The following is a 21,973-nucleotide window of genomic DNA, read 5'->3' as shown; positions in this document are numbered from 1 at the left end:
GGAACTCGGTACTGTTCATGTAAATGAATCGTTCAACCAAGCACATCCCAGCAGGTGTTTATTCTACCTCTGACCTGCGCTCTTGTCAGCTCGACTGAAAACAAACTCTCACGCCGTGCTCAGGTTTTTTTTTTTTTTTTTTACCACAGCTCTGAACCTACACGAGCAAAGTGCTTTAGGTGTCACTCTCGGCATCTTGCTTGAATCTTTGTCACAGCCACCAATTCTGTCCCGCTCGTTTGTCCCTTTGTCCATTCGCGTGTTGGCATCGGCATCCCTGGAGGATGCGTCGTTTGTGTTCGCCTGCTTACCTACAGCCTCGGGGGCCAGATTTTTTTTTTTATATCCCAGTTAATGACGGCGTGCATGAGGCGGGAGCAGACAGGAGCCCAAACGAAGGATAAAGGCCAGACGCAAACTATCTCCCCTGTCTGCTCTCTGATAATGACAAGAATAACGAGGATCCTCTCGGGTTGTCTCTCCCATTATGAGCATTCTTCTTTTGGGATTTGCCACAACGCTCACTGTGCTTGACATTCACGTCTATTCACACAAGGACAGGAAAAAAAGAACAGAAAAGAAAGAAAAAAAAAGCACACCTGCCCCAACTGGACCCTTAGCAACAGTGGCTGCAGCCTTGCCGACAAACAAGCGAAACACGGTTCAGACATGGACTCACAGACACTGCAATCCATTAAGGTCTAATTAAAGCTGCTATGCAAGTGAACTTTGCAGTGACACGCGGATGCCAAACCAAGAAACATCAAGGCTTGCTTAATTAGTGGGAGACATGATATTAAGTTTAGAGTAGGGGCTGACTAAACCCTCACACCAAGCTTCACCCGTGTTTGCCTTGTGATGTACAGAGCACACTGTTCAGCAATTTAAATGGTAATTACTGCCAGTGCAGCCTTAGTGCCTGCCCTGCCTTCGCTTTGAGAAGAATACAGGCTATTTTTTTTTCTTTTTATCGTCCCTTTTTTTTTTTTTTTTTTTTTTTTTAAATAAGTTGACAATAAAATCCGTAACAATAATCTTTCTTTCCTGTTTCCTGTTCTCCAATAGGACCCTACAAATGGCTATTACAGTGTCAACACCTTCAAAGAGCATCACACACCCACCATGTCAGGAAATCAGACCGCTGAGGTGAGGAATCCTACCAACACCGCTACCTTGGGCAAGCAGCGGGTACCAACAGGCATGTCCTTCACCAACATCTATTCCACTTTGGGGGCGGGCCCCAATCGTCTGTACGACTATGGCCAACGCTTCGTGCTGGGCATGGGCAGCAGCTCCATCGAGCTGTGCGAGCGGGAGTTCCAGCGCGGCTCGCTCAGCGACTCCAGCTCCTTTATTGACACGCAGTGCGACAGCAGCATCAGCAGCTACAGTAAGCCGGACGGCTACGTGCAGTTCGACAAAGACAGCAAGGCATCAGCCTCCTCCTCCTCCCACTATTCCCAGTCCTCTTCACAAAACTCGGACCTCACCCGGCCCCTTCAGAAACGCATGCAGACCCATGTGTGACCTTGTAGGAGAGGAGGGTTTTTTTTTTTTGAACGGGGTGCAACAAGCAGCCAGGATTGTAAAACTTCTAAAGAAATCAGCCACCAGGAGTCCCTAAAGTATCAGCGTTACAAAGTGTTTCCTATGCCTGAGGATGCTGGGGCTTCTGGGCCTGACTCGCTTACACTTCTCAATGTCCCAAAAAATAAATGGATCAAGAAGCCTCACATTTCCCTCATGCTTAATTCAAAACACCACACCTCCCCTCCTTTTTTTAACCCGTCATGCATCTGTGCCACATGAAGGTTATTTGCCAACACGGAGAACACCACACAAGTTTGACTTCACAGTCAGATTGTCAAATAACAGGGGAACAGAAACATAAGGCAGATCCGACCAAATTTGCGTTTTTGACGATTGTCATTCAGAAGAAACGAGATTGCAGTGAAACACTCAGCACAAACTGCCTGACAATGAGTGGGAGCCAATGTCCTGATGCTCTCTTGTAGACGGAAGCACAACAATGAATGTGCATGTGTCTTTTTTCTTTTTTTTCTTTTGTTGTTAAAGCGATAACCTTTCCCCGCGTTCCCTTCAAACACTGTGTATTACGCTCGGCTTGTTAAAACTCATCCCCCCCTTTGTGTAGGAGGAAGAAAACTTTCTCCGTGCGCTCACAGACGTCTCAAACATTGAAAAGAGCGGCCGTCTCTCCTCCTTCCACCCTCTCGGCGGCTGTATCTGAGCCGCAGAGCTGAGCAGATAACAAAAGGGGCTGAGATCTCATTTTAAATCCCTGAGTCATCGTTTTACTTTTGACACCCTGCGATAAAAGAATATCAGTGTACGTACGTGACTGCGACTTCTTTTTCAGCATCTAATTTCTGCCTCCGATTTCCCACATGGTTGACTCTAAACGAGACATGAGCGCCTCTTGTTGTCCGTATCTACGTTGCCTCGAGGGTCTGTTTGAACTGGGTCAACACAAACTTTGACTAAGTGAGACAGACAAGCGTGACCAGCTCGTGTGTGGACAGGGAGCTGCATCCACGCCAAATCCCAATCCAAGGCCATTTCCGACCCGTGTTGCACCTGTGAGTTTCTCCTCCTAACAACCACACGTCATCATCATCATCCACACTTGAGGGTACCTGCTGAATGACATGTAAACATTCTATTCTAGCTCCTTAGTGTGTGGTTATCCTGTCTCTATTATGAGTATCACTGTTGACACTGAAACGTAGTGCATCCTGACTGTATACCTGTAATAGTACTGGTCATCAAACGATATGACAAACCAATTCAGAAACTGTGTTTCAATTTTTGCTCTTTGCTTTTTCTTCACACTATCATGAGGCTGATGATGGCGAGCTGCTGCTCTTTAAGTGCATTGTTTAGTTTGATTCATTTTATGTGACGTATATAAAATTGGATTTATTATCTAATCACTGACAGCATTTGCTTTCGTTGGGAAGTAGAGTCAGAGAGCGAGCCTGTGTGAGCCTGCTGGAAAAGAATGCCACAATCATGCTCCGCTCGGTGTCGATGTCCAGAGAGTTTTGGCTTTTTTTTGTGAGCACTGGGAATCCCAGTTTCAAAAAAGCTGTCTTCTAGGCTTGTTTACAGTCATCTGCATTTACAGTCGACGCACAGCCGCAGCTGAATTGTGCGATAAGTCACATTTGAAGCGAGCATGCATGAGCCTCGTATGCCTGTGGATTCTCAAGGTTTGCTCCAGCCATACTTTATCGAATCAGATCGGCCGTGATTTGATCAGTTCCTTTAAAGATAAAGAGGAGTTCCCGGAACAACAAATGGTTCAGGACTGGAAAACAGCGGCTCATTATGTCAGTGTCAACTGTGTTTTGTCAAATCAAAAAAACACAAACTATAAGCGGTTACATATCTTCTCTAATCAGGGTTTTTTTTTTGGGGGGGGGGGTTGTTGTTAGAGCAGCAGTCAGTGCACTGGGATGATCCCTTGTGAGCCTGAAAATATTAAATCTGCCTCAACTCAATAAAATACCAAGCATGGTATTTCAACAAAAGCAAGTTGTTGTTGTAAGCACTTTACATATGATTATATTGAAGGCATTTGGATGGGGTTTTCCACTTGACTGGCAGTGGTTTGGACTAATTTTACAAATGGATTGGCGCCTATTGTACAGCTTAAAACAAAAAGCTCTGTTTCAATGCTGATAATCCAGCTCGGCACTTAGCAGACTGTATATAAATCTCTAATGCTGTCTTACTCTGTATATATCTTTTTTTCTTTTCTTTTTTTCCTGGCTTTTCTTTGTTTCTCATTCAGATATCACTACAGTTTATTAGAGCTCAACAAACACATGGCATCAAAACTGCACAGCCAGACAATCATCTTCTCCTTTTTTCCCTTCCAGAAATTTTGCTTGTGTCTACAAATTGCATAGAAGGCTTGTATGAGCAGTTTTCTCTCCCCCTGAGATCTCACAGGGAAAACTGGCACTCTGTACACCAAGCACACATGAGGCTATAAGATGAGCTTGGCTGGGACAGCTTTGAAGTGAGCTGCGGTTCTCATACTTTCAGCCCCTTCGGGGAGATGCCCAGCAATATATTGCATTTGGCACCTTGATGACTGTCAAGTACGTCTGTGGCGTTTTTTTATTTTTATTTTTTTTTTTACATTTATTTCTTAGAATTCATGATGCCCAAGATTACTTTATTTTTTTCCCTAGAAATAAGCAGCATTTGATTGCGCCTAATTTGCAGATGCGGACAGATGCGATTTTTTTATTCATGTTATTTGCAACAGCTGAATTCAAAATATCACCTCAATTGAAACTTTCGTACAGTTTTGCTGTCCCAAAAAGCAAGGTTTCCTCTGTTAATCACAGCTTCTACGCTGATCCCAACATAATGCATTTTCCCAGTCCAGGGAGTCTGCAAACTGCGCAGCAAGTGGATAAATATTTGATAGACCAGCCTTCTGTCCCATCCACCCCCCCTAACGGCAACAGCCACAGTGGGCCTGGGAGCTCTCACAGGATGCGAGTGCCATGTCAGTCTTTGGGAATCGAAGCCCGCGCGGGGACGATGGTTGCCCGCGCTCACCTGCAGGCTGGTGTCGGTGCCGCCTGTTTGCCTGGCTCCAAGCACACTGCGCAGATGCCAGGACATAACAGATGATTAAACACAGACACCCGGAACAATTACAAGAGGTTGCTGGCCTTTCATGATAAGTCGAACAACCTTTTCAGAGCAGAGGATGCAGGGTAGTTTATTATGTGGAGAAGTTAAGGACAAAGGCTGGGATACGCTGGCTGAAAGCATTTTTTATTTTTTAGGTGAGAGGCAGAAGTTATGAGCAGTGCAAAGTGAAGGCTGGCCGGTAGAATCGTATCCCGGCCTCTCTTTCCACTCACTATATTACCTTCTGTTCACCATAATGCACATTTTGCTTGGTCTGAATAAATTGGAAAAAAAAACGTATAGAACTTCTGAACATTAGCTTACCTATTAGCTCACATATGCTTGAAAAAGATGAATCACATAAGCTTTTTAAGGTCTCCCTCTTTTCCGATAGGTGTTCATGCCCATGATGGACCACACGACAGCAGGTGCCATTTGCAAAACACTGAATCGATCAACATAAGCCTTTCTTAACAGTGTAAATGCTTTCTCTCTTTCTCGCACTTTTTTTCTTTCCTACCAGTCAATACCTTGTTAGTACTTTAATAACATACAAGTTTAAGGCCTGGACTAAATAGTATTTGCAAATAATCCTTCAGATTTCACTGTGGCCCTCGGGGCACAATGGTCGTTAGTGGGTTTTGGTTTGCAGTGTACTCTGAGTCGCACAAGAAAAACTGAAAGCATCACGGAAAAACCTTTGAAAGTCAAATGAGTACAGTTCTCACTGATTGGTCGATTTGTTCCGCACTCCAAAATAATGCAAACGAGTTGCAAATACTACACAACACAGGTCTGGGGGGGAAAAAGTACTTAAGATTGTCATTTCAAGAATTTGTAAAAAAAAAAAAAAAAAATAGTAACCATAAACTACAGTAATTGTAATAAGAAGACATTGTGTAAATGCTTTTGGGTAAACCACTATTTTCAGGCAGTGGCCCTCTGTATCTAAGAAAAAAAAAAACGGTTGTATTTTACCTGTACTGGTCTGTGAATCTATGATGCTTTTGCTCTGTATATTTGGAGAATAAAACTGATGTTTGAGTTTGTGTTTATTTGCTCTGGTCTCTGTCGGGGAGAATCACACCGGTTGATTTTTACAGCTGCACGAATAGATGAGTTGCCCAGAAGTCCAGTTGAATATTTGAATAATATGACTCCAGTAAGTTATATTAACAATAGCTTAGTTTATGAAAACCTGTCCAAGGTGTACCTGTGTAGCCTGTGGGATAGGCTCCAGCCCCCCTGCAGCCCTAAAATCAGATTAAGCGACTATAGAAAAAGGAATGGACGGATAGTTTATGTTTAGGGGAAATATCTTTATTTGCTGAATTTTACCTTCTACAACACCTTTAATGTAAATTTACTAACTTTATCTTTCAATTTATCTATAAATTTGAAGTAAGATATTGGAAAGTTTCTTTATTTGTGTAGTAGACAGTGACACATTTAAATAAAATATAGTCTCTGGTCAGCCCAGTCTCTAGACATTGCTTTGGACACACTGGAGACTTTTTTTTTATTTTTTTTTAATGTACAGAGCATCATCAAATGAACCATTAAAACACATTTCAAAACTAGGAAATACCTGTCTGTTCTCATCACCTCACCTGAGCCCTTCAGAAGGATGAATCATTCATAGAATAAATAGGCTGAGCCAATTTACCTTGTGAGTATGACTACAATATTAGTACATCAGGGATTCAATCAAATTTGGATACATCGGTTTGATCAAGTCAACTGGACCTGAATCATACAAAAAAAAAAACATTTCAGGCTATTTCAGTGAAATATTGCACCCTAATTGAAGCACTACGTTCACTGCTGCAGAAACAGAGTAAGCAGATATGTCTCTGCAAGCATCTGTACGACCCATCAAAACCAAGGGAGGCAAAACCACAGTGAATGGTACAAAAACATGTCACACTTAAAAGATTACATATTATGGAACAATCCCTTTTTTTTCTGTTTTGGGGAGCATACATTGTGCATCTGAAGTCACCAGCAAGTGTAAACCCCCCCCTCAAAAAAAATCATGGCATTTCTTTAGTGCCCCTGTGTTTGAATGTCCCTCATTTTAACGAGTCAAGTAAAACAGAGATGTTGAAACTGTGCGGTTCACCTTTTTTTCCCGCATTTCATTCTTTCTGTACGAGTTCTTCCAAAGCTACTGCTGTGATATTGCAGAAACCTTTGAAACAAGCAGTTTTCTCTTCTGCTAGCCCCTCCTGAGTAGCTGTCAGCTTAGCTCACCTGTCTGAATTTGAACCTGATTCTCAAATCTGAGCACTCTAAACTGCAAACTGCAGGTGAGACATTCGCTGTTCATACGCAGTTCACACAGCCCAACTGAAAAAAAGAGTTGAAAAAATGAAAGAATAAATATCACCCCGAGGAAGAAGAGGAGAGGGCAGAAAAATAACAATCAAGAACAGCATAATAACCATATGCTGTACAGAACAACGATGAACCAGGAATAAAAAAAAAAACACTTGGCTAAAATGAGCACTTGCTTCATCTATGATTTTTCTATCTCTTTATCAAGACATATGCACTGTTATCAAAATAAACATACACAAGCTCAGGTGTTATATGCGTTGTGACTAACATTTGATGTCCTCACTCTATGTTCATTGACAGCACTGTTAAATTCCAGTTAAAGGAAAGCCTTGTGTTTTCTTTTTTTTGCATGCGAATAAACATTCCTCCAAACCGTGGCACTTCTTGTCTTCGCACTGATTTATATCACAAGAAAAATCAAAGGGATGCTAAATATGGGGGCAAAATGAACAACACAATTCCATTTCTGGCAACATTCACCAATCTATCTTAACATTGTAAAGACAGCCACTGATCAGCTATTCTATATTTTCTGCCTGGCTTAAGTGGGCGCTCACAGAGTTTGTTAAAAGTCAGCACACTGTTGTTTATTCCCATCCGTTTTCTGCTATTTTCCCAGGCAGTCAGCAGATTCACACCATTACATTTACACTCAGTTCTTTAATCCATTCATAGGACCATTGCAGATTTACTCCAAATTAAATGAACTCACATAAACACCTCAGCTTGTCTCGAGCACTGGCTCCAATCCTACAGACCTGAAACTTAAAAGTGATTTGAATTCCCTCATGCATGGAGTCAATACAATGTAATGGCAATTACTCTTCAGCTGGATTAATCCACTTACAGAGAGCTTGGAGATGCGGCGTTCTACAAGTCAGCATCAGAAACAATTCCCTGATTTGTGAACGCAGCACGGCTTAGAAAAGGAAGAACTTAGAACTTTACTGTGACACATCAAGCTAGCACCAGGAGCAGACAAAGGACTCATCATGCCAGCATAAGGTTACCTCAAAGCAAGTGCTGCAGCCACTCTTGTCTTGATATTAAGAATCCATTTGCCAACAACGTGGTTTCCCTGGAAATGCTTTCCAATGGCGGATAAAAAAAAAAAAGAATTTGTTTGTGTTTTCCAAACATAACACAGATAGTGCCATTTGTGATGGATTTGACTAATCACAGAGCTCCGACTCATTACAGAACAGATCTAGGACAGACATTTTCTGACATTATTGCTTTAAATGCTCTCCTTGGAACTAGTTCCTGGAAGGCAACAATCATTCATCCCTGCCTTCTCTGACATAGTAGAAAGCTCATAGAGCTCCCTATGGCCCTAACCGCTTCCAAGAGATGCAGCATTGTAACAAAATGATTCATAAATGACTCTACATCCTTTCAGATGAGCAGTCGCGATGGGCTATAAACTCCCATGGTAAGATAATTGCATTTGAAATGTAAACTAACAAAAAAGCAGAACTACAGTGCACAGTGAAAATGAGTACACCCCTGTTGAAAAGTAACATTTTGAACAATATTTTAATACACACACAAGTTATTCCCAAAACGTGCATAGAGTAAGTTTAATACAACATCTGTTCAGCTTACAACAGAAAAGAAAGGTCAATAATATAACTTAAATGACATATTCGTCCATTTTTGTGAAATTATGCTGGTGCAAAAGTGAGTACACCCCTATGTTAAACTCCCTGAGAATGGGCCGTGTTGGCCCGAAATGTCATGAAATGAAAAGGCATTAAAAGGGAGGTCATCGTTGTGCGTTTCATCCTTGCCTTACATTGAAATTTTACATTTTGAGTCTGCACCAGGCTAAAAGAGACGTGTGTGTGATTTGACTGAAATCCTATGGAGAGTATCATGATCTGCTTCAGTAGTCACAGTACATGTTGACAAGCATGTTTCTTTTGGTGAAATTCAGCTTCCTACTGTTGATGGCATCCATACAGCCCCAAACCATGTCACTCCCACTACTTTGCTTGACTTTAAGCATGGGGCACTTTTCTTTGTACAAATCACTTTTTACCACCACACATGCTTGACACCATCTAAAGCAAATTTGTTCATCTTGGTGTCATCAGATCACAGGACATGGTTCCAGCAATCCATATCCTTAGTTTGTTTGTCTCTGATGAGACAATGATAAACAAATTTGCTTTCGATGGTGTCAAGCCTGTGTGGTGGTAAAAAGTGATTTGTACAAAGAAAAGTGCCCCATGCTTAAAGTCAAGCATAGTAGTGGGAGTGACATGGTTTGGGGCTGTATGGATGCCATCAACAGTAGGAAGCTGAATTTCACCAAAAGAAACATGCTTGTCAACATGTACTGTGACTACTGAAGCAGATCATGATACTCTCCATAGGATTTCAGTCAAATCTCACACACATCTCTTTTAGCCTGGTGCAGACTCAAAATGTAAAATTTCAATGTAAGGCAAGGATGAAACGCACAACGATGACCTCCCTTTTAATGCCTTTTCATTTCATGACATTTCGGGCCAACACGGCCCATTCTCAGGGAGTTTAACATAGGGGTGTACTCACTTTTGCACCAGCATAATTTCACAAAAATGGACAAATATGTCATTTAAGTTATATTATTGATCTTTCTTTTCTGTTGTAAGCTGAACAGATGTTGTATTAAACTTACTCTATGCACGTTTTGGGAATAACTTGTGTGTGTATTAAAATATTGTTCAAAATGTTACTTTTCAACAGGGGTGTACTCATTTTCACTGTGCACTGTATATAGCAAATGGCAGACTGTGCACTTTGGTGTGAAAGTAAAGGTGGTAGCAGGAGGAGCGTGATCAGACTGACAAATAAAGGACTAAAATCTCTCCAACAAAAGTAACTGTTCTTCGTGTCATTATTTTTGTTGTATCAGCTGGCATCCATGTTCAGAAAATTGTTCTTTTTTTTTTTTTACACACACAGTCTGATGAGATTGCCAGTCATACTTGTTTTTAGTCCAGAATGTAAACCATATGGTTTAATAGCAAGCGGAGAAGAAGAATTGAGTGACACCTTGAAGCAAATTTCCATACTGCTGCTTCCTTGATGCAATTGCCTATGAAATTCCTTCTTCATAGTCATTTGTCCATTGAAGACAGCTGTTTCGGGAGAAATGTCACTGCTTCAACATGTGTCTTATAAAGAAAAATTGAATCTTTAATGTATCCCAAAAGTAAGCACATGATGTGTCAAAAAGTAGTGGAACATCAGCTAAGTGAAATACTCTTCTTGAAATTCCTTTTTTATTTTTAAGTAATGGAAACATATTTATATTTATAAATAGATGATCGGTCATCAACCATACCATCATTTTAAACATCCATATTGGTTATACGCTCTGCATGTCACCTACTGATGCTAGGTCATGAGTCCTGGGTGCCCTTTTGGCATAATTTTTCCAAGTTCAAGTAGCTGACCTTCAGGACTTCAAATGATTTCTAGCCTCATCGTTTGATGCTTTGCAGGTGGGAATTAGTCACATGACTTCAAATCAGGAGACCTGACTTGGGAGTCCTGTGACAGGATTGTGGCTGCCTACTGTTACTGTAATTTACCGACACTTTTCTGGTGTTTAGGTCTGTGGAAATATTTAAATTTTAGGTTAAAGCACACAACTGCAGATGGTTTTCACTCCACTTTCAGGTTGCCTTGGTGATGCATCCTGTGCAGCCCAGTCTTTCCAGAAATAGCCTAATACATATATTCACTGATCCAAAATGTAGCCGTGCCACTATCAGGGATTTTAAACTGCGAGATGGAAAGTAATCCCAGGGATGTTGTTTTTTCTGGATGGTTCACATGACATAATAGTAATCCTGAGGCTTGAATTGAACAATCTTTAAACCATAATCATGTGGATTTTTATAATCAGTCATGTATTTTATAAATTCTAATTCTGTCCATGTACTTTTAATGCCTAACCATGACTATTTGACAAGAGGGATGTAGAAAAGAAAATGAATTGTGAATGGGAGGAAAGCAGGAAGTCTTCCATGAGGGGACCACAAAGGTGTTCGGATTTGTACGTCTCACTGTTACTGCTGACATTCCTCCTTAGAAGTATCTGTGAGCAACAGCTGAAACACAGAAAGTGAAAGTGGTCACGGAAGACATATGGACATGTGGCATGTCGATGTGCTGACAAATCAGGACTCAAGCTGTGTATTTGTAAAGAACAGGAAAAGGAAAACATGGTAACGTGGCCTTTACTGGGGAGCCTTTCGCACCGTGGACCAACACAAGTGTTTCACAATCTGTCTTAAAGATCGAGATGTCCTGTGACAGGGACGTCACCGGCAGGGCAGTGCCTGCACAATGACAAATGACAGTCAAGGGGTACTCTGGCATTTAAAAGCTGAATAAAGAGGTTCAGAGCAAGTATCCGTGTGTGATGAGTTGGCGGTGAGAATGAATTGTAATGGGAGCTTTTGATTAAGGTTGCACAGGTCATTTAGAAAAGTCCACTTCATACACAGAGGGTTATTTACATTTAATCCGAACCTAAATCTTTTTCTACGCTAAATCAAAGGCACAATCCACATTTAGATGATAGCCATGTACACCCACCAACCACCTCATACAGTCAGCAGAAAGCTAATCTAGTTGAATTACAGGGAAATAAATGTGGCAGCTCATTCAACAACAATTCAAAATTGTTTGAACTGAACGCTGCCTCTGAACCAGGCGTGAAACAGATCCTGCCCCTTGATGTGTTGCATCTTGGAAAACCTAGTTTTTCCCCACACCTTGGCTTTGACTGGCATCTTGGTAAATCTTTCAGACCAGACAGGTTTGAAGCGTTTGAGCCCACACAGCCCCTGGATCCCTCCACTCAGCAGGGCTGCATAATTTAAATGAGCAGGGGTGTGGGGCTCCCGTCTGTGAATCAGACGTCCTGTCCTGTTAGCACTGCATGCGTGAAATAACTTGCTAACTAAATGACACATATTTGAAAACAATGCAAAGTATGCTATGTTTTTTTTTCAAGAGACATTTAATTATAAGAAGCACACAAATCGTTACTAGAGTGTTGTTTTGATGAAATAGCTCCTTCTGCGTATCTCATACGGGGGGGAGCAATAATCTGTAGCTCAAGAAATAAAAGCAAGAGGCAACCATTTTTATCTTGCTGCACAGTGCTGTTATATGTCGTATTAAAGCTTATGTGTGCAATGCAAAAATAAAGTCTTTGCTTTGAATGCCTTTTGTTATCCCTGGGTTTGTCCTTATCTGTAGCTTTTATTAATAATTCTTTCAATCCTCAAAGTTTCCTTAGTAGATGTTTCGCCCGCACATGAAGCACTATTAGAGATCTGCTCCTTGACCGCTCAGGGGTAAATAAAAGGGGAAAAAAACCAGTGGCCTTGTGAGAGCCCTGAAAATCGACCGAAATGGCGCTGTGTTTTTCCTACCAAAGGGATGTGCATTTAAAGTTGGTTAAGAAAAATAAATCTCCTCTCCTGATTACTAGCTGACTGCAGAGTCAATCCCAGGGAGCATCTTAAATGAATTATTGATCCTCTGACCTTTCTCCGTGTTAAGGCTTGCTCTTGTTTGTTCCAGCTCTGTTGACTGGAGTCACAGCACAGGCAATGTGGGTTGATCGAACATCAACGTTCCATATCAGACCGTTAGTTCTTCTGTTGGTATTTTCTGGGTATAAGCGACTAAACATGCCTCAGCACATGCTTGTGTGTGTGTGTCTGTGCATGTGTTCCCGAGCTCCTAATTTTAGAGGCCTGTGGTCAAACTGATGGGATGAGTCGTTCCATGGTCATTTTTTTAACAGTGTCTTTGACCGCACGGCAAAAGTCAAACAAAGCAAACGCACAATATTTTAGAGTTAGTTTGGAGGAAGACTGATTGGATGCATGGGTAATATTTGACTTCATTATATTCTCCATCATGCACTGTGTGTTTGACGGGACATGTTGACAGAGGATCATCAGGAGCAGGTCCTGTTGTGACAATTCATTGGAGGGAACTGTCGGCCAGTTAATCTTATGTCAGTTATGATGTGATAGATGAGTCTTCTTTTCAGACCAGCTTTAATTTAATCTTCAGTATGTTGATATTTTGCATGCAGACAGCCCGAAGTATATAAATTGTTAGAGGGTGGCATAAGAGAAAAAAGGGTTGGGCAATAGTAAAGCAGATTGAGCGCACATGCTGAGCAATTATCATTTTCCTAATTAAGGTTCAGTTTGCACTTCACTGGTGAGAGCTCTTTCAAATGGTTGGAGCGCTTAAATTGTTTTTCATTTGGAGTGCATTGAAAACAAATGAAACAGCCTGCAGACGTGACATTTGGAGTGCGAGTCTTCTATTGCAAGTCCGTTTGTTAGACTCATCCCTTTGAGTCAGATGCATTCAAGAAACTGTTAGTGTGAATGAATATTAATAATGCATGGACAGTGGACACGCTTTCTTAGCAAATAACAAGGGCAGTTGTTTTGGCAGCTTTAGACTTGGCGATTTGGAACCTAAGCTTATCTAGTTAATGCCTGTAAATCATGATGAAACATTATTCATTGCAGATTGATGAAAGGCAGCGATGACCTTTATTTCGGTTAATCCGCCCGAATAGAAGATATCTTTCCCAAAGCTAAAATACATTAAAAAAACAAACCCTTTGTCTCTGGCGTTATCAAGAAATAGGGGCTGGAGGTGTTTCAATGATAAGGAATAAAGGGATGTGTTGTTGTCAGCTGTTGATTAGCTTGAGGGAGCCTGACTGCACAAATATTAGCTCAACTCCGGCGCTTTAATACTCAAATTCATGCTTCCATATACTGTGGAACAAAACTACGTAAGCGAAGATGCGAACAGCATGCCATAACATATGACACAGCAGCATGTTTAAGGTGAATATCGTGGCTTCAGAGCTTTATGACATGTCAAATTGAAATGAGGAAGTAAAAGAATAGAGAAAAGTTCAAAGATGATCAGCGATAGATCTCAGCATGGATTAATCCTGAATGTATGGGGCGAGGTCGGTGGATGAGAGACAGGCTCAAAGTGCAAAGTGTCACACACTCTCGTGCAGCTGCGGATGACTGGCAGTAGGCAGATGGATTCCTTCATGCACAGCCTCAAGAGGAGACGAGTAAAAGAAGGAGACAGAGGAAAGGTGCCCACACACCACCCTTCAGCCCCCTGACGATGCTCCCCCCGCCCCCTCCGATTGCTTGCCCGGATGAGTGCCCCACATGGTGCCCCGCTGCACAGCTGCTGGCACTGACGTGACTCACGATGTTATGCTTCTGCCTGCTGGATGGAGAGAGCAGAGGGGGCTTAAATGTGTGAGTGTGTGCATACCACGATCGTTTGTGTGTTGGTGGAAAAGCGGAGCACATGGGGAGTGTAAAATGGGTCAGGGATAAGAGTAGCCAAGGCTTCACAGTGGGCCAGGACTTACTGAATGAGGGTCAGGAACAGCCTCGCTGGCCCTACAGTTCACCCCAGAGCATGAGGTCCAGCGAAGGGTGTAATAATGCCTTAATTGTGCCATGGATGGGAGTTATTGGGTTATTCACACAAGGGCAGAAGCGGGGGGGCCAGGGGTTGTGGCCAAGCCTGTAGTCAAGGAAGGGATGGAGAAAGAGCAGATAACAGTGAGTCATTTCTCTAATGAGCTGAACATTTCCCTCTAAGTGTCTTTTGGTAAGTCAGATGTAAAGCATTTTCATTACAAAACAACATCTTTGATGACATTATGTCGGCTAAAAGTTGTTAATGAGCAATTCAAAAGAAAAATCCAAAGATGCGTAAGGTCACTGAGCAATAATACTGATAAGTTTTTTATATTTGACTAAATTATTATTTCTTTTTTTCTTTCTGAAGGGAACGACCCTGTACTAAAGTCTAAACATCTCAACAAGGCTTCAGCAGGTACCAAGGGAAAAAGTGGAAAAAGATAAAGTGAATCATGGCAGAGATCAGACTTTTTGACTTGCAGATATCATGTTAAAGGAGCCTCGTGTCGTGTGTGTCGGGGAGTCTGATTCCATACTGCCCCCTTGTGTTCTCAGGCAATGACAACATTTTTCTGTCATCAGACAACAAACAGTTGTTTGTTACAGTTGTAACAAACAACCCATACAGTTGTAACAAACGTGCATTCCATTTTTGGTGGATTGGAATCAAATTGAAATGAAATGAAAGCCCTGCACAACTCACAGCCGCAGTAAATGTAACCAGGAAGGATTTCATTTCTTAAAGTTAGTCATAGACTGTTAATGTTTGCCATGGAATTTCTGAAACGCTAGCAGCCTTATTTGCATAATGAAGAATTGCTCAACTCATTTACACATATGGAGAAAATTTTGAAACCCCGGACTGAAATGTCAAATGTAATCAAGGTGCTGAATTAGGTGATTGTACAACACCTCCCTCTGTGACAACAATTAGAAGTCTGTGGATTAAAAAAAAGAAAAAAAAACTGATGTGGAGATCAGTTTAAAATCTTCCAGATGCCTTAAACTACTCCACTGGCAATTTTCTCCCAAGAATCCACTTAATTATAACTCATTTAATTAACCTTTGATGCCGTAAGTGCATCATTTATCCTAGATGATCAAGCCTATTTTTCAAGTCAAAAACATGTTCCTGTAAGTGTTAGAAATGATGTTTATCCTGCACAGGGAACAGCTGCAATGTGATAAACCCCTTTTGCGAGATTAGTGTGTGAATTGATTAAGTCAAGCCTTTTAGCATATTTCTTTTTTTCCAACGTGAGATAAAAAAAAAGAGCCTGGAAAAGGTCCTTAGAACCAAGTCTGTACACACAGTGCAAGTCCAAGTTCTGTGTGCTCAGTCAGTGGCTGAACCCTTGAGACAGAGACATATGCTACATGCAGAAGACATGCTGTGGATTCAAGTCGAGCAAAAATAACAGTCGGCCGGGCTGCTCTCACCTGCTGTTAACACGCCCCTTGGGTGCTCCAATCACAAGTGGACAGCTCCAATATTCGATTGCTCAGACTACGTTTAGAGTTGGTTTGGACTACATGGCCCTCACTGTTTTAGCTGTGTAAGTTCAATGGTCTTGGTCCAAAGAACGTATTCGCAGCTGACTCGCCTTCAACCTCTGAGAAGCAGCAACATATCTGAGGGCATGCTTCACCAGGTTGGCTATCATTCACCATTTGTTTTGTCAACTGTGCAGGTAAGTAAACAGCATGTTTTGAGTGAGTGACTCCATAGTCGTGTATTAAATCACAGATTTATGTCAGACTTATTTAGTGCGTCCATTCCCGAGGTAAACTGAGGTATCTCTCAGTTTAATTTTTGTTAAAGTTTGCAAAAGTGAGTCGGGACAGGTTTCTTGCACTTAGTCTTCGCAAACAGAAATGACAGTCAGGTCGCAGTGTGACTGGAGCTGTGACACACAGCCTTCTGACATCCTAGTCTCAGTTGGCAACCTCCAGATGGAAGCGATAAAGAGCAACGTATGGCAGTACAGCATGTCAGTTGTTCAACAAAAACTAGGCTAAATGCAGAAGTCTCTCAAACATGTTTTACAGGAATATTTGACTCTCTTTTTCAGCCATTCTGTTGTAGATTGGGTGCTGTGCTTGGGCTCCGTGTCCTGTTGTATAACCCAATTTCAGCCAAGCTTTAGCTGTGGTACAGATGGCCTCGTGTTTGACCTCATGCCCAGGTCCTGCATGACTGCAGAACAAGGCCAAATCATCAGCCCTCCACCACTGTGCTTCAAACTTGATTTGAGGTGTTTGTGCCGATATTCTGCGAAAAACCAAACATGGTGCCGTGCGTTATGACCAAGCATCTTTTGGTCTTGTCAATCAAAGGAGATTGTTCCAGAAGAGTTGTGGTTTGTGCAGACATAACTTTGCAAACCTAAGCTATGCTGCCATGTTCTTTTTAGAGAGGTGTGGCTGTCTCTCGGTAACCCTTCCAAGTCATGCTTGTTCAATTTTTTGCTATTTGTCATGCACTTTTCATCATTTAACATGCTAAATGAGGCCTGTAGAGTCTGAGATGTAAGTCTTTGGGTTTTTTCCAGTTTCTCTGAGCATTACACAGTCTGACCTCGGGTGAACCTGCTGAGACGCCCACTCACAGGAGAATCGCAGGTGTTTTGAATGTTTTCCACTTCTGCATAATAAACTAACTCCAAACTATTTGGAAATTAACTTATAACTCTTGCCAGATTCATGGGCAACAATAATTTCTTCTCTAAGATCATTGCTGATATCTCTCCTCCTTGGCATTGCATTAAAACACACCTGAAGGCTTCAGACCAGCAAACTGACAAAACTTCTGTTTTCATAGAAGAATTCACACCTGCTGATGATCAAGTTAATGAGGTGCATTAGATTAGCAGCACCTGGCTGCTACTTGCCGTTCTAATTCCAAGGAAGGATGTACTGCTTTTGCATTTTTAGCTTTGTTTTTGTCAAATAAGTCAGCATATGGTGTGCTGTGTTATGTGTTGATCATCTGAAGTTTGTATTTAATCAATTCTAAAATAGGGTATGGACCAGATTAATTCTTAATATGTCCTGATACACTGAACCAAAAGAGGATGTACTTTCTGTTTCAGAGGATTGAAAATCCCATTTCCAAACCCAACTGGCTCCGCTGTCCTCACTAATCCTGGAACCACCACAACACAGTCTTCTGGCAGTTTGTGAAATTGTCCCAAAACGTATTCTATTGAGTAACTTATTCTTTCTTTCTTTCTGTGTTGAGTGCTTGGACACAAAAATAGAGACACAGTCTCACAGCATTTGCTAACCTCACACAAAAAGAGGGATTGCTTGTTTTGAAGGGTGAAAAGATCTATATTAGAAGCATGGTGCTGTTACACATCATCTTCCAGATGACCCACCTTTGTTTCCCTTTATTCTTAGTACTTTTTACACTGTACTTTGTTTTGAATTTCCCCTTTGTTAGATGTTTTGTTTTTCCATGTTCTTCATCGGAACTGTTTAAAAGGGCAGGGACTTTAAAAATGTGCAGGCGTTTGGAATCGTCTGCCTCTCCGTCATGAGAGAACTTCAACCAGTCAGATGAACCAAGGTCGGAGAACCACACAGAACCTCTAAGAGAAAGGGAGTTGACTGTTGACTGTCGTCATACCTAAAAGCCTCACTGTAATTACCAGTGTAGGAGGATAATCAGTCCAAACATTTGTGTTTCGGCCAAAAATAGATAGTAAAGGCCCCATTGAGTCATCAGCTAAATACACAAACATGATGCAAGCATGAATGAAACCTCCCACATCTATTACATGACTTTAAAATGCTGGGTGTCATAAAATATATATATATCAGGGCTGGGAAACGATTCAAATTTTTAATCTAATTAATCATATGATTTCCCTGATTAATCACGATTAATTAATCAAAAATTAATCCAAAAGTAGTGTATAGCTTTTAGCATTTAGTTTTATTTGAAATGTGCTGCCATATGAATGAAAGTACCATAACATTTGTTGTGCAAACACACTTTTAACATCAGCATTTTTATGTAGTTTTTATGTAGAAGCCTCGCTCCACTGTCTGTTTCATTGAATGACTTGCTGCTATCAGTTGTGTGTTTTGCCTTTAAGTGATATTTTAAACTGGAACTACTACGGTGATAAGACAATTCAAGTTGGCAGTGTTTACAGATGACTTTGGTAATAAAACCTGCGTTAATGCGCGATAAAATATTTATCGGCGTTAAATAATTAACGAGTTAACGCGATAATAACGAGTTAACTCGCCCAACCCTAATATATATATATTACTGTTCATGTTCCCCAATACACTGATGTTTATTTTGTAGCTTTCGTGTTTTGCTATGTGAGCTGTTTGAGCATTTTGTCACCCTTGTATCTGTGAACTAAATTGAGACACCCATAAACAATATTGGCCAATGACTTCATAGTCATTTTTCCTTTTCTTCCACACGTACTTCCACACAACCCAATTACAGCATAAAATGTTACTCTTAATTGTTATAGTGAGTTTGTTTTGTTTTCACATATCATTTGTTTGGCATTTCCATCTGAAATAACAGCTAACACAGACTAATTGGCTCAGTTTGTTAGCTTGCGCTTCCAACAGCCACTAAACAAAGTTTTTTCCATCTGTACACAAGCAATAATATGCAGTTTATTGAAGACGGGAGGAAAAGTCTTATCTGTGATATGCTATACCAGGGTAGAAAATGCTCCTGTCAGAAGAACACCATAAAAGCAGAGCACAACTTAGAAAACACCAGCTCAGAGGTATCTGTCATCTGCTTCCATGGGACCTGACACCCAATGACCTTTAGCTGCTTTTACAAATATAGCCATTTGAAAATGGAAAACATAAATTATGTATACCTGGAGTTTTCACTGTAATCTATATCCTCCGAAAAAGACTGAAAAGCATTAAATTCCAGTTTGTTAAGAATGGTTTTGCCCTTTGCAAAGACATCATCAATCAGTTTTCTGAGCTCAACTTTACCGATGAAAGTAAGGCTCAAGACAGTATTCTCAGAAACTCTCACACCACGAAAAAGACAAAACAATGCACTTTAATTGCCCAGTTTCTTTTTAAAGAAAGACCAATTGTGTCAGATAATCATTTTTATTCTCACTGTGTCATATCACTGTATCAACAACTGAAATAATCATGTTTTTCTCTTTCTGGGACTTTTTTTACATTCTTTTTTTTAGACAATCAGATCACAATCAGCTGGGGGTTTTTTTTGTCTGAGATACTTTCCAACATGTACTCCGAAGCTGCTGAGCTCTTTGTGTGGATTGCAGATTGCAACAGCTGGCATGCAACTAAGTTTGTTTAGAAAGCATTGTTCGATGTGACAGACACCAATCAGTCATAACATTATGACCACTGACAGGTAAAGTGAGCAACACTTCTCATCTTGATCCAGTGCAATATTCTGCTGGAAAACCTGCCTCCTGGGACACACATGGATTTCACTTTGATACCTACCTAAACATTTCTGCAGACCAATCACCCGCCCACATCCATGCAGTGTGGCAACACCAATCCCCTAACGAGTTGCTTTTTGCAGTTTAGGAAGGGTTAAATCTGAGCAGTGATGACATGTTTTACCGCATGTCCTCCTTCAATCGCTGGTTGTCTAGATGGTGTCCAGCAAACAACGTGGGCTACATAGATCATTGGCAATCTTTCTGGAGAAAACCTGGTCTGATGAGGAGACACGGCATCCATATCACTTTGGAAGGAGCGGCTCTCATTTCTAGAAATATGGACAAATTTATTAGTCATCCAAAAACATGACAACCCAGGGTTGTGATAAGGATGCAGAGTTGTAGTCTTACACACTTCTCAGCAGCTTTCCATCCCACCTGCAGCTACCTCCCCCCTCCAAACAATAAACACAAAAGGAGCAAATCCTCTTGTGCAAAAAAAAAGTTAAACAAAAAGTTAAACTTAACAAAAACATCAAACTATTAAATGTGGTTTGTCTTACAGAACCCTGGCTGCAGCAGGAGGATCGTGTTAGCATTAATGAAGCAACTCCCTCTGACTGTTTAAATGTTCACGTTCCTCGAACCACAGGCAGAGGAGGAGGAGTGTCAGCTATCTTCAGATCAGGGTTACTAATCTGTCCTTGACCCAAGATTAGTTTGAGCTCTTTTGAATCTCTGATTCTCAGTTTTTCCCACGCAAAGTGGAAATCCCAGAAACCTCTTGTGTTTGTTGTTGTGTATCGTCCACCTGGCCCTTATTCTGAGTTTCTGTCTGAATTCTCAGAGTTTTTATCCCAGTTAGTGCTGAGTACAGATAAAGTCTTTGAAGTGGGTGACTTTAATATTCATGCACACTGTAAATGCAAACAATGTCCTGACTTAAGATGAAATAGTATATTTAACTTAATTCATACTCGTTTTTTAAGTTTACTTTCCTACACCGAGTTTCCTGCACTTTTTATCCGCATACTTGTTTCATTAAGTTATATGAACTTGGTTTTTCTGAGTGCGTAGCATGGTTTGTGTTATGAGACCTGAGTTACAGAGCTGTGCACCGCAGTGCGCATGTCCATTTCCGGTTAGCGCATATCTCCGACTGAAGCCAGCCAAATTCATCCAAGAGGTCAAAGCCACGCACATGGTCCCAGTGCTTTCACGGAAGGTTAACTCCAACGTCGGTTTTGGTAAGTGTAAAGCTTTTTTTTATTTTATTTTTTAAAATCTTGTCAATATAATTTAATGTTTGGAATGAGAGTTGTTCGAAGAACGCCGACAACTCTGACTTTTTGTTGGCAAATGGCATGTTAGCTTGTGTGTGTCTGCACGTGGCTTCACAGAGCAGACGTTAGCAGCAGCTCAACATGAGCGAATCCGAATAAAAGTGATTTGACTCGGTCTGGAGCGAGCCCCAGTAAATAGGTAACATGTCTCCGCCGGTTCCTGTCTGCTAGCTAGCTAGCTAGGATTAGCGCGCGCTGCTAATTTAGCTGTTTTTGAGTTGGGAGGGGATCTTAGGTGGTATCTCTGGCAGTTAGAAAAAAGGGTCACCAAGACTGTGTCTGCCACCAGGGTACCAGGTAACCGTCTTACCCAGCCAGACCAGCACAGCAGCCGCAGCTTTTCGTCCCTCTACACCTCCCCCTTCACTGCTGCTGATAAGAAGCTTTCTCAGTAGACCGGACCAAAATCCTTCCGAGACGGTATTGTCACTCTTAGTCATTTTTCTTATTTTTGTGTCTTAATTTGATCCACCATTGCAAAATTATAAAATTAAAAACCTTTGTAAGAAAATGATGTTAAAGGTTTTTTGGTATTGTATTATAGACAACTGTTTGCTGTTTCCGAAACAGATTCGGACTGTACAAGTTCACAAGTAAAGAAGGACATTCCTCAAAAAAGTTTTGGATTGTGGCCCAACTGTCCTCCACTGAGGAGCAAATCAGGTTTGTTGTTCTTCATTTAGGA

At 41.2% G+C, this 21,973-nt stretch overlaps 1 protein-coding gene across 8 annotated transcripts in view; it reads left to right on the top strand.

Annotated features, from left to right (window-relative positions):
• The window catches only part of kirrel3b (kirre like nephrin family adhesion molecule 3b), a 164,111-nt gene extending 158,379 nt beyond the window's left edge, over positions 1 to 5,732 (top strand). For all 8 annotated transcript variants that reach the window (XM_075473838.1, XM_075473835.1, XM_075473834.1 and 5 more), the window contains one exon: positions 1,066 to 5,732. In XM_075473838.1, coding sequence (XP_075329953.1) covers positions 1,066 to 1,527 — 462 coding nt within the window. In that variant the 3' untranslated portion in view covers positions 1,528 to 5,732. The remainder of the gene's footprint in view (positions 1 to 1,065) is intronic.
• Positions 5,733 to 21,973: the final 16,241 nt, after the last annotated feature.

Source organism: Odontesthes bonariensis, chromosome 9, assembly GCF_027942865.1.
Source record: "Odontesthes bonariensis isolate fOdoBon6 chromosome 9, fOdoBon6.hap1, whole genome shotgun sequence".
NCBI lineage: Eukaryota > Metazoa > Chordata > Actinopteri > Atheriniformes > Atherinopsidae > Odontesthes > Odontesthes bonariensis.
The sequence above is the reverse complement of the archived record's forward strand: the minus strand, read 5'-3'. Positions and strand labels throughout refer to the sequence as shown.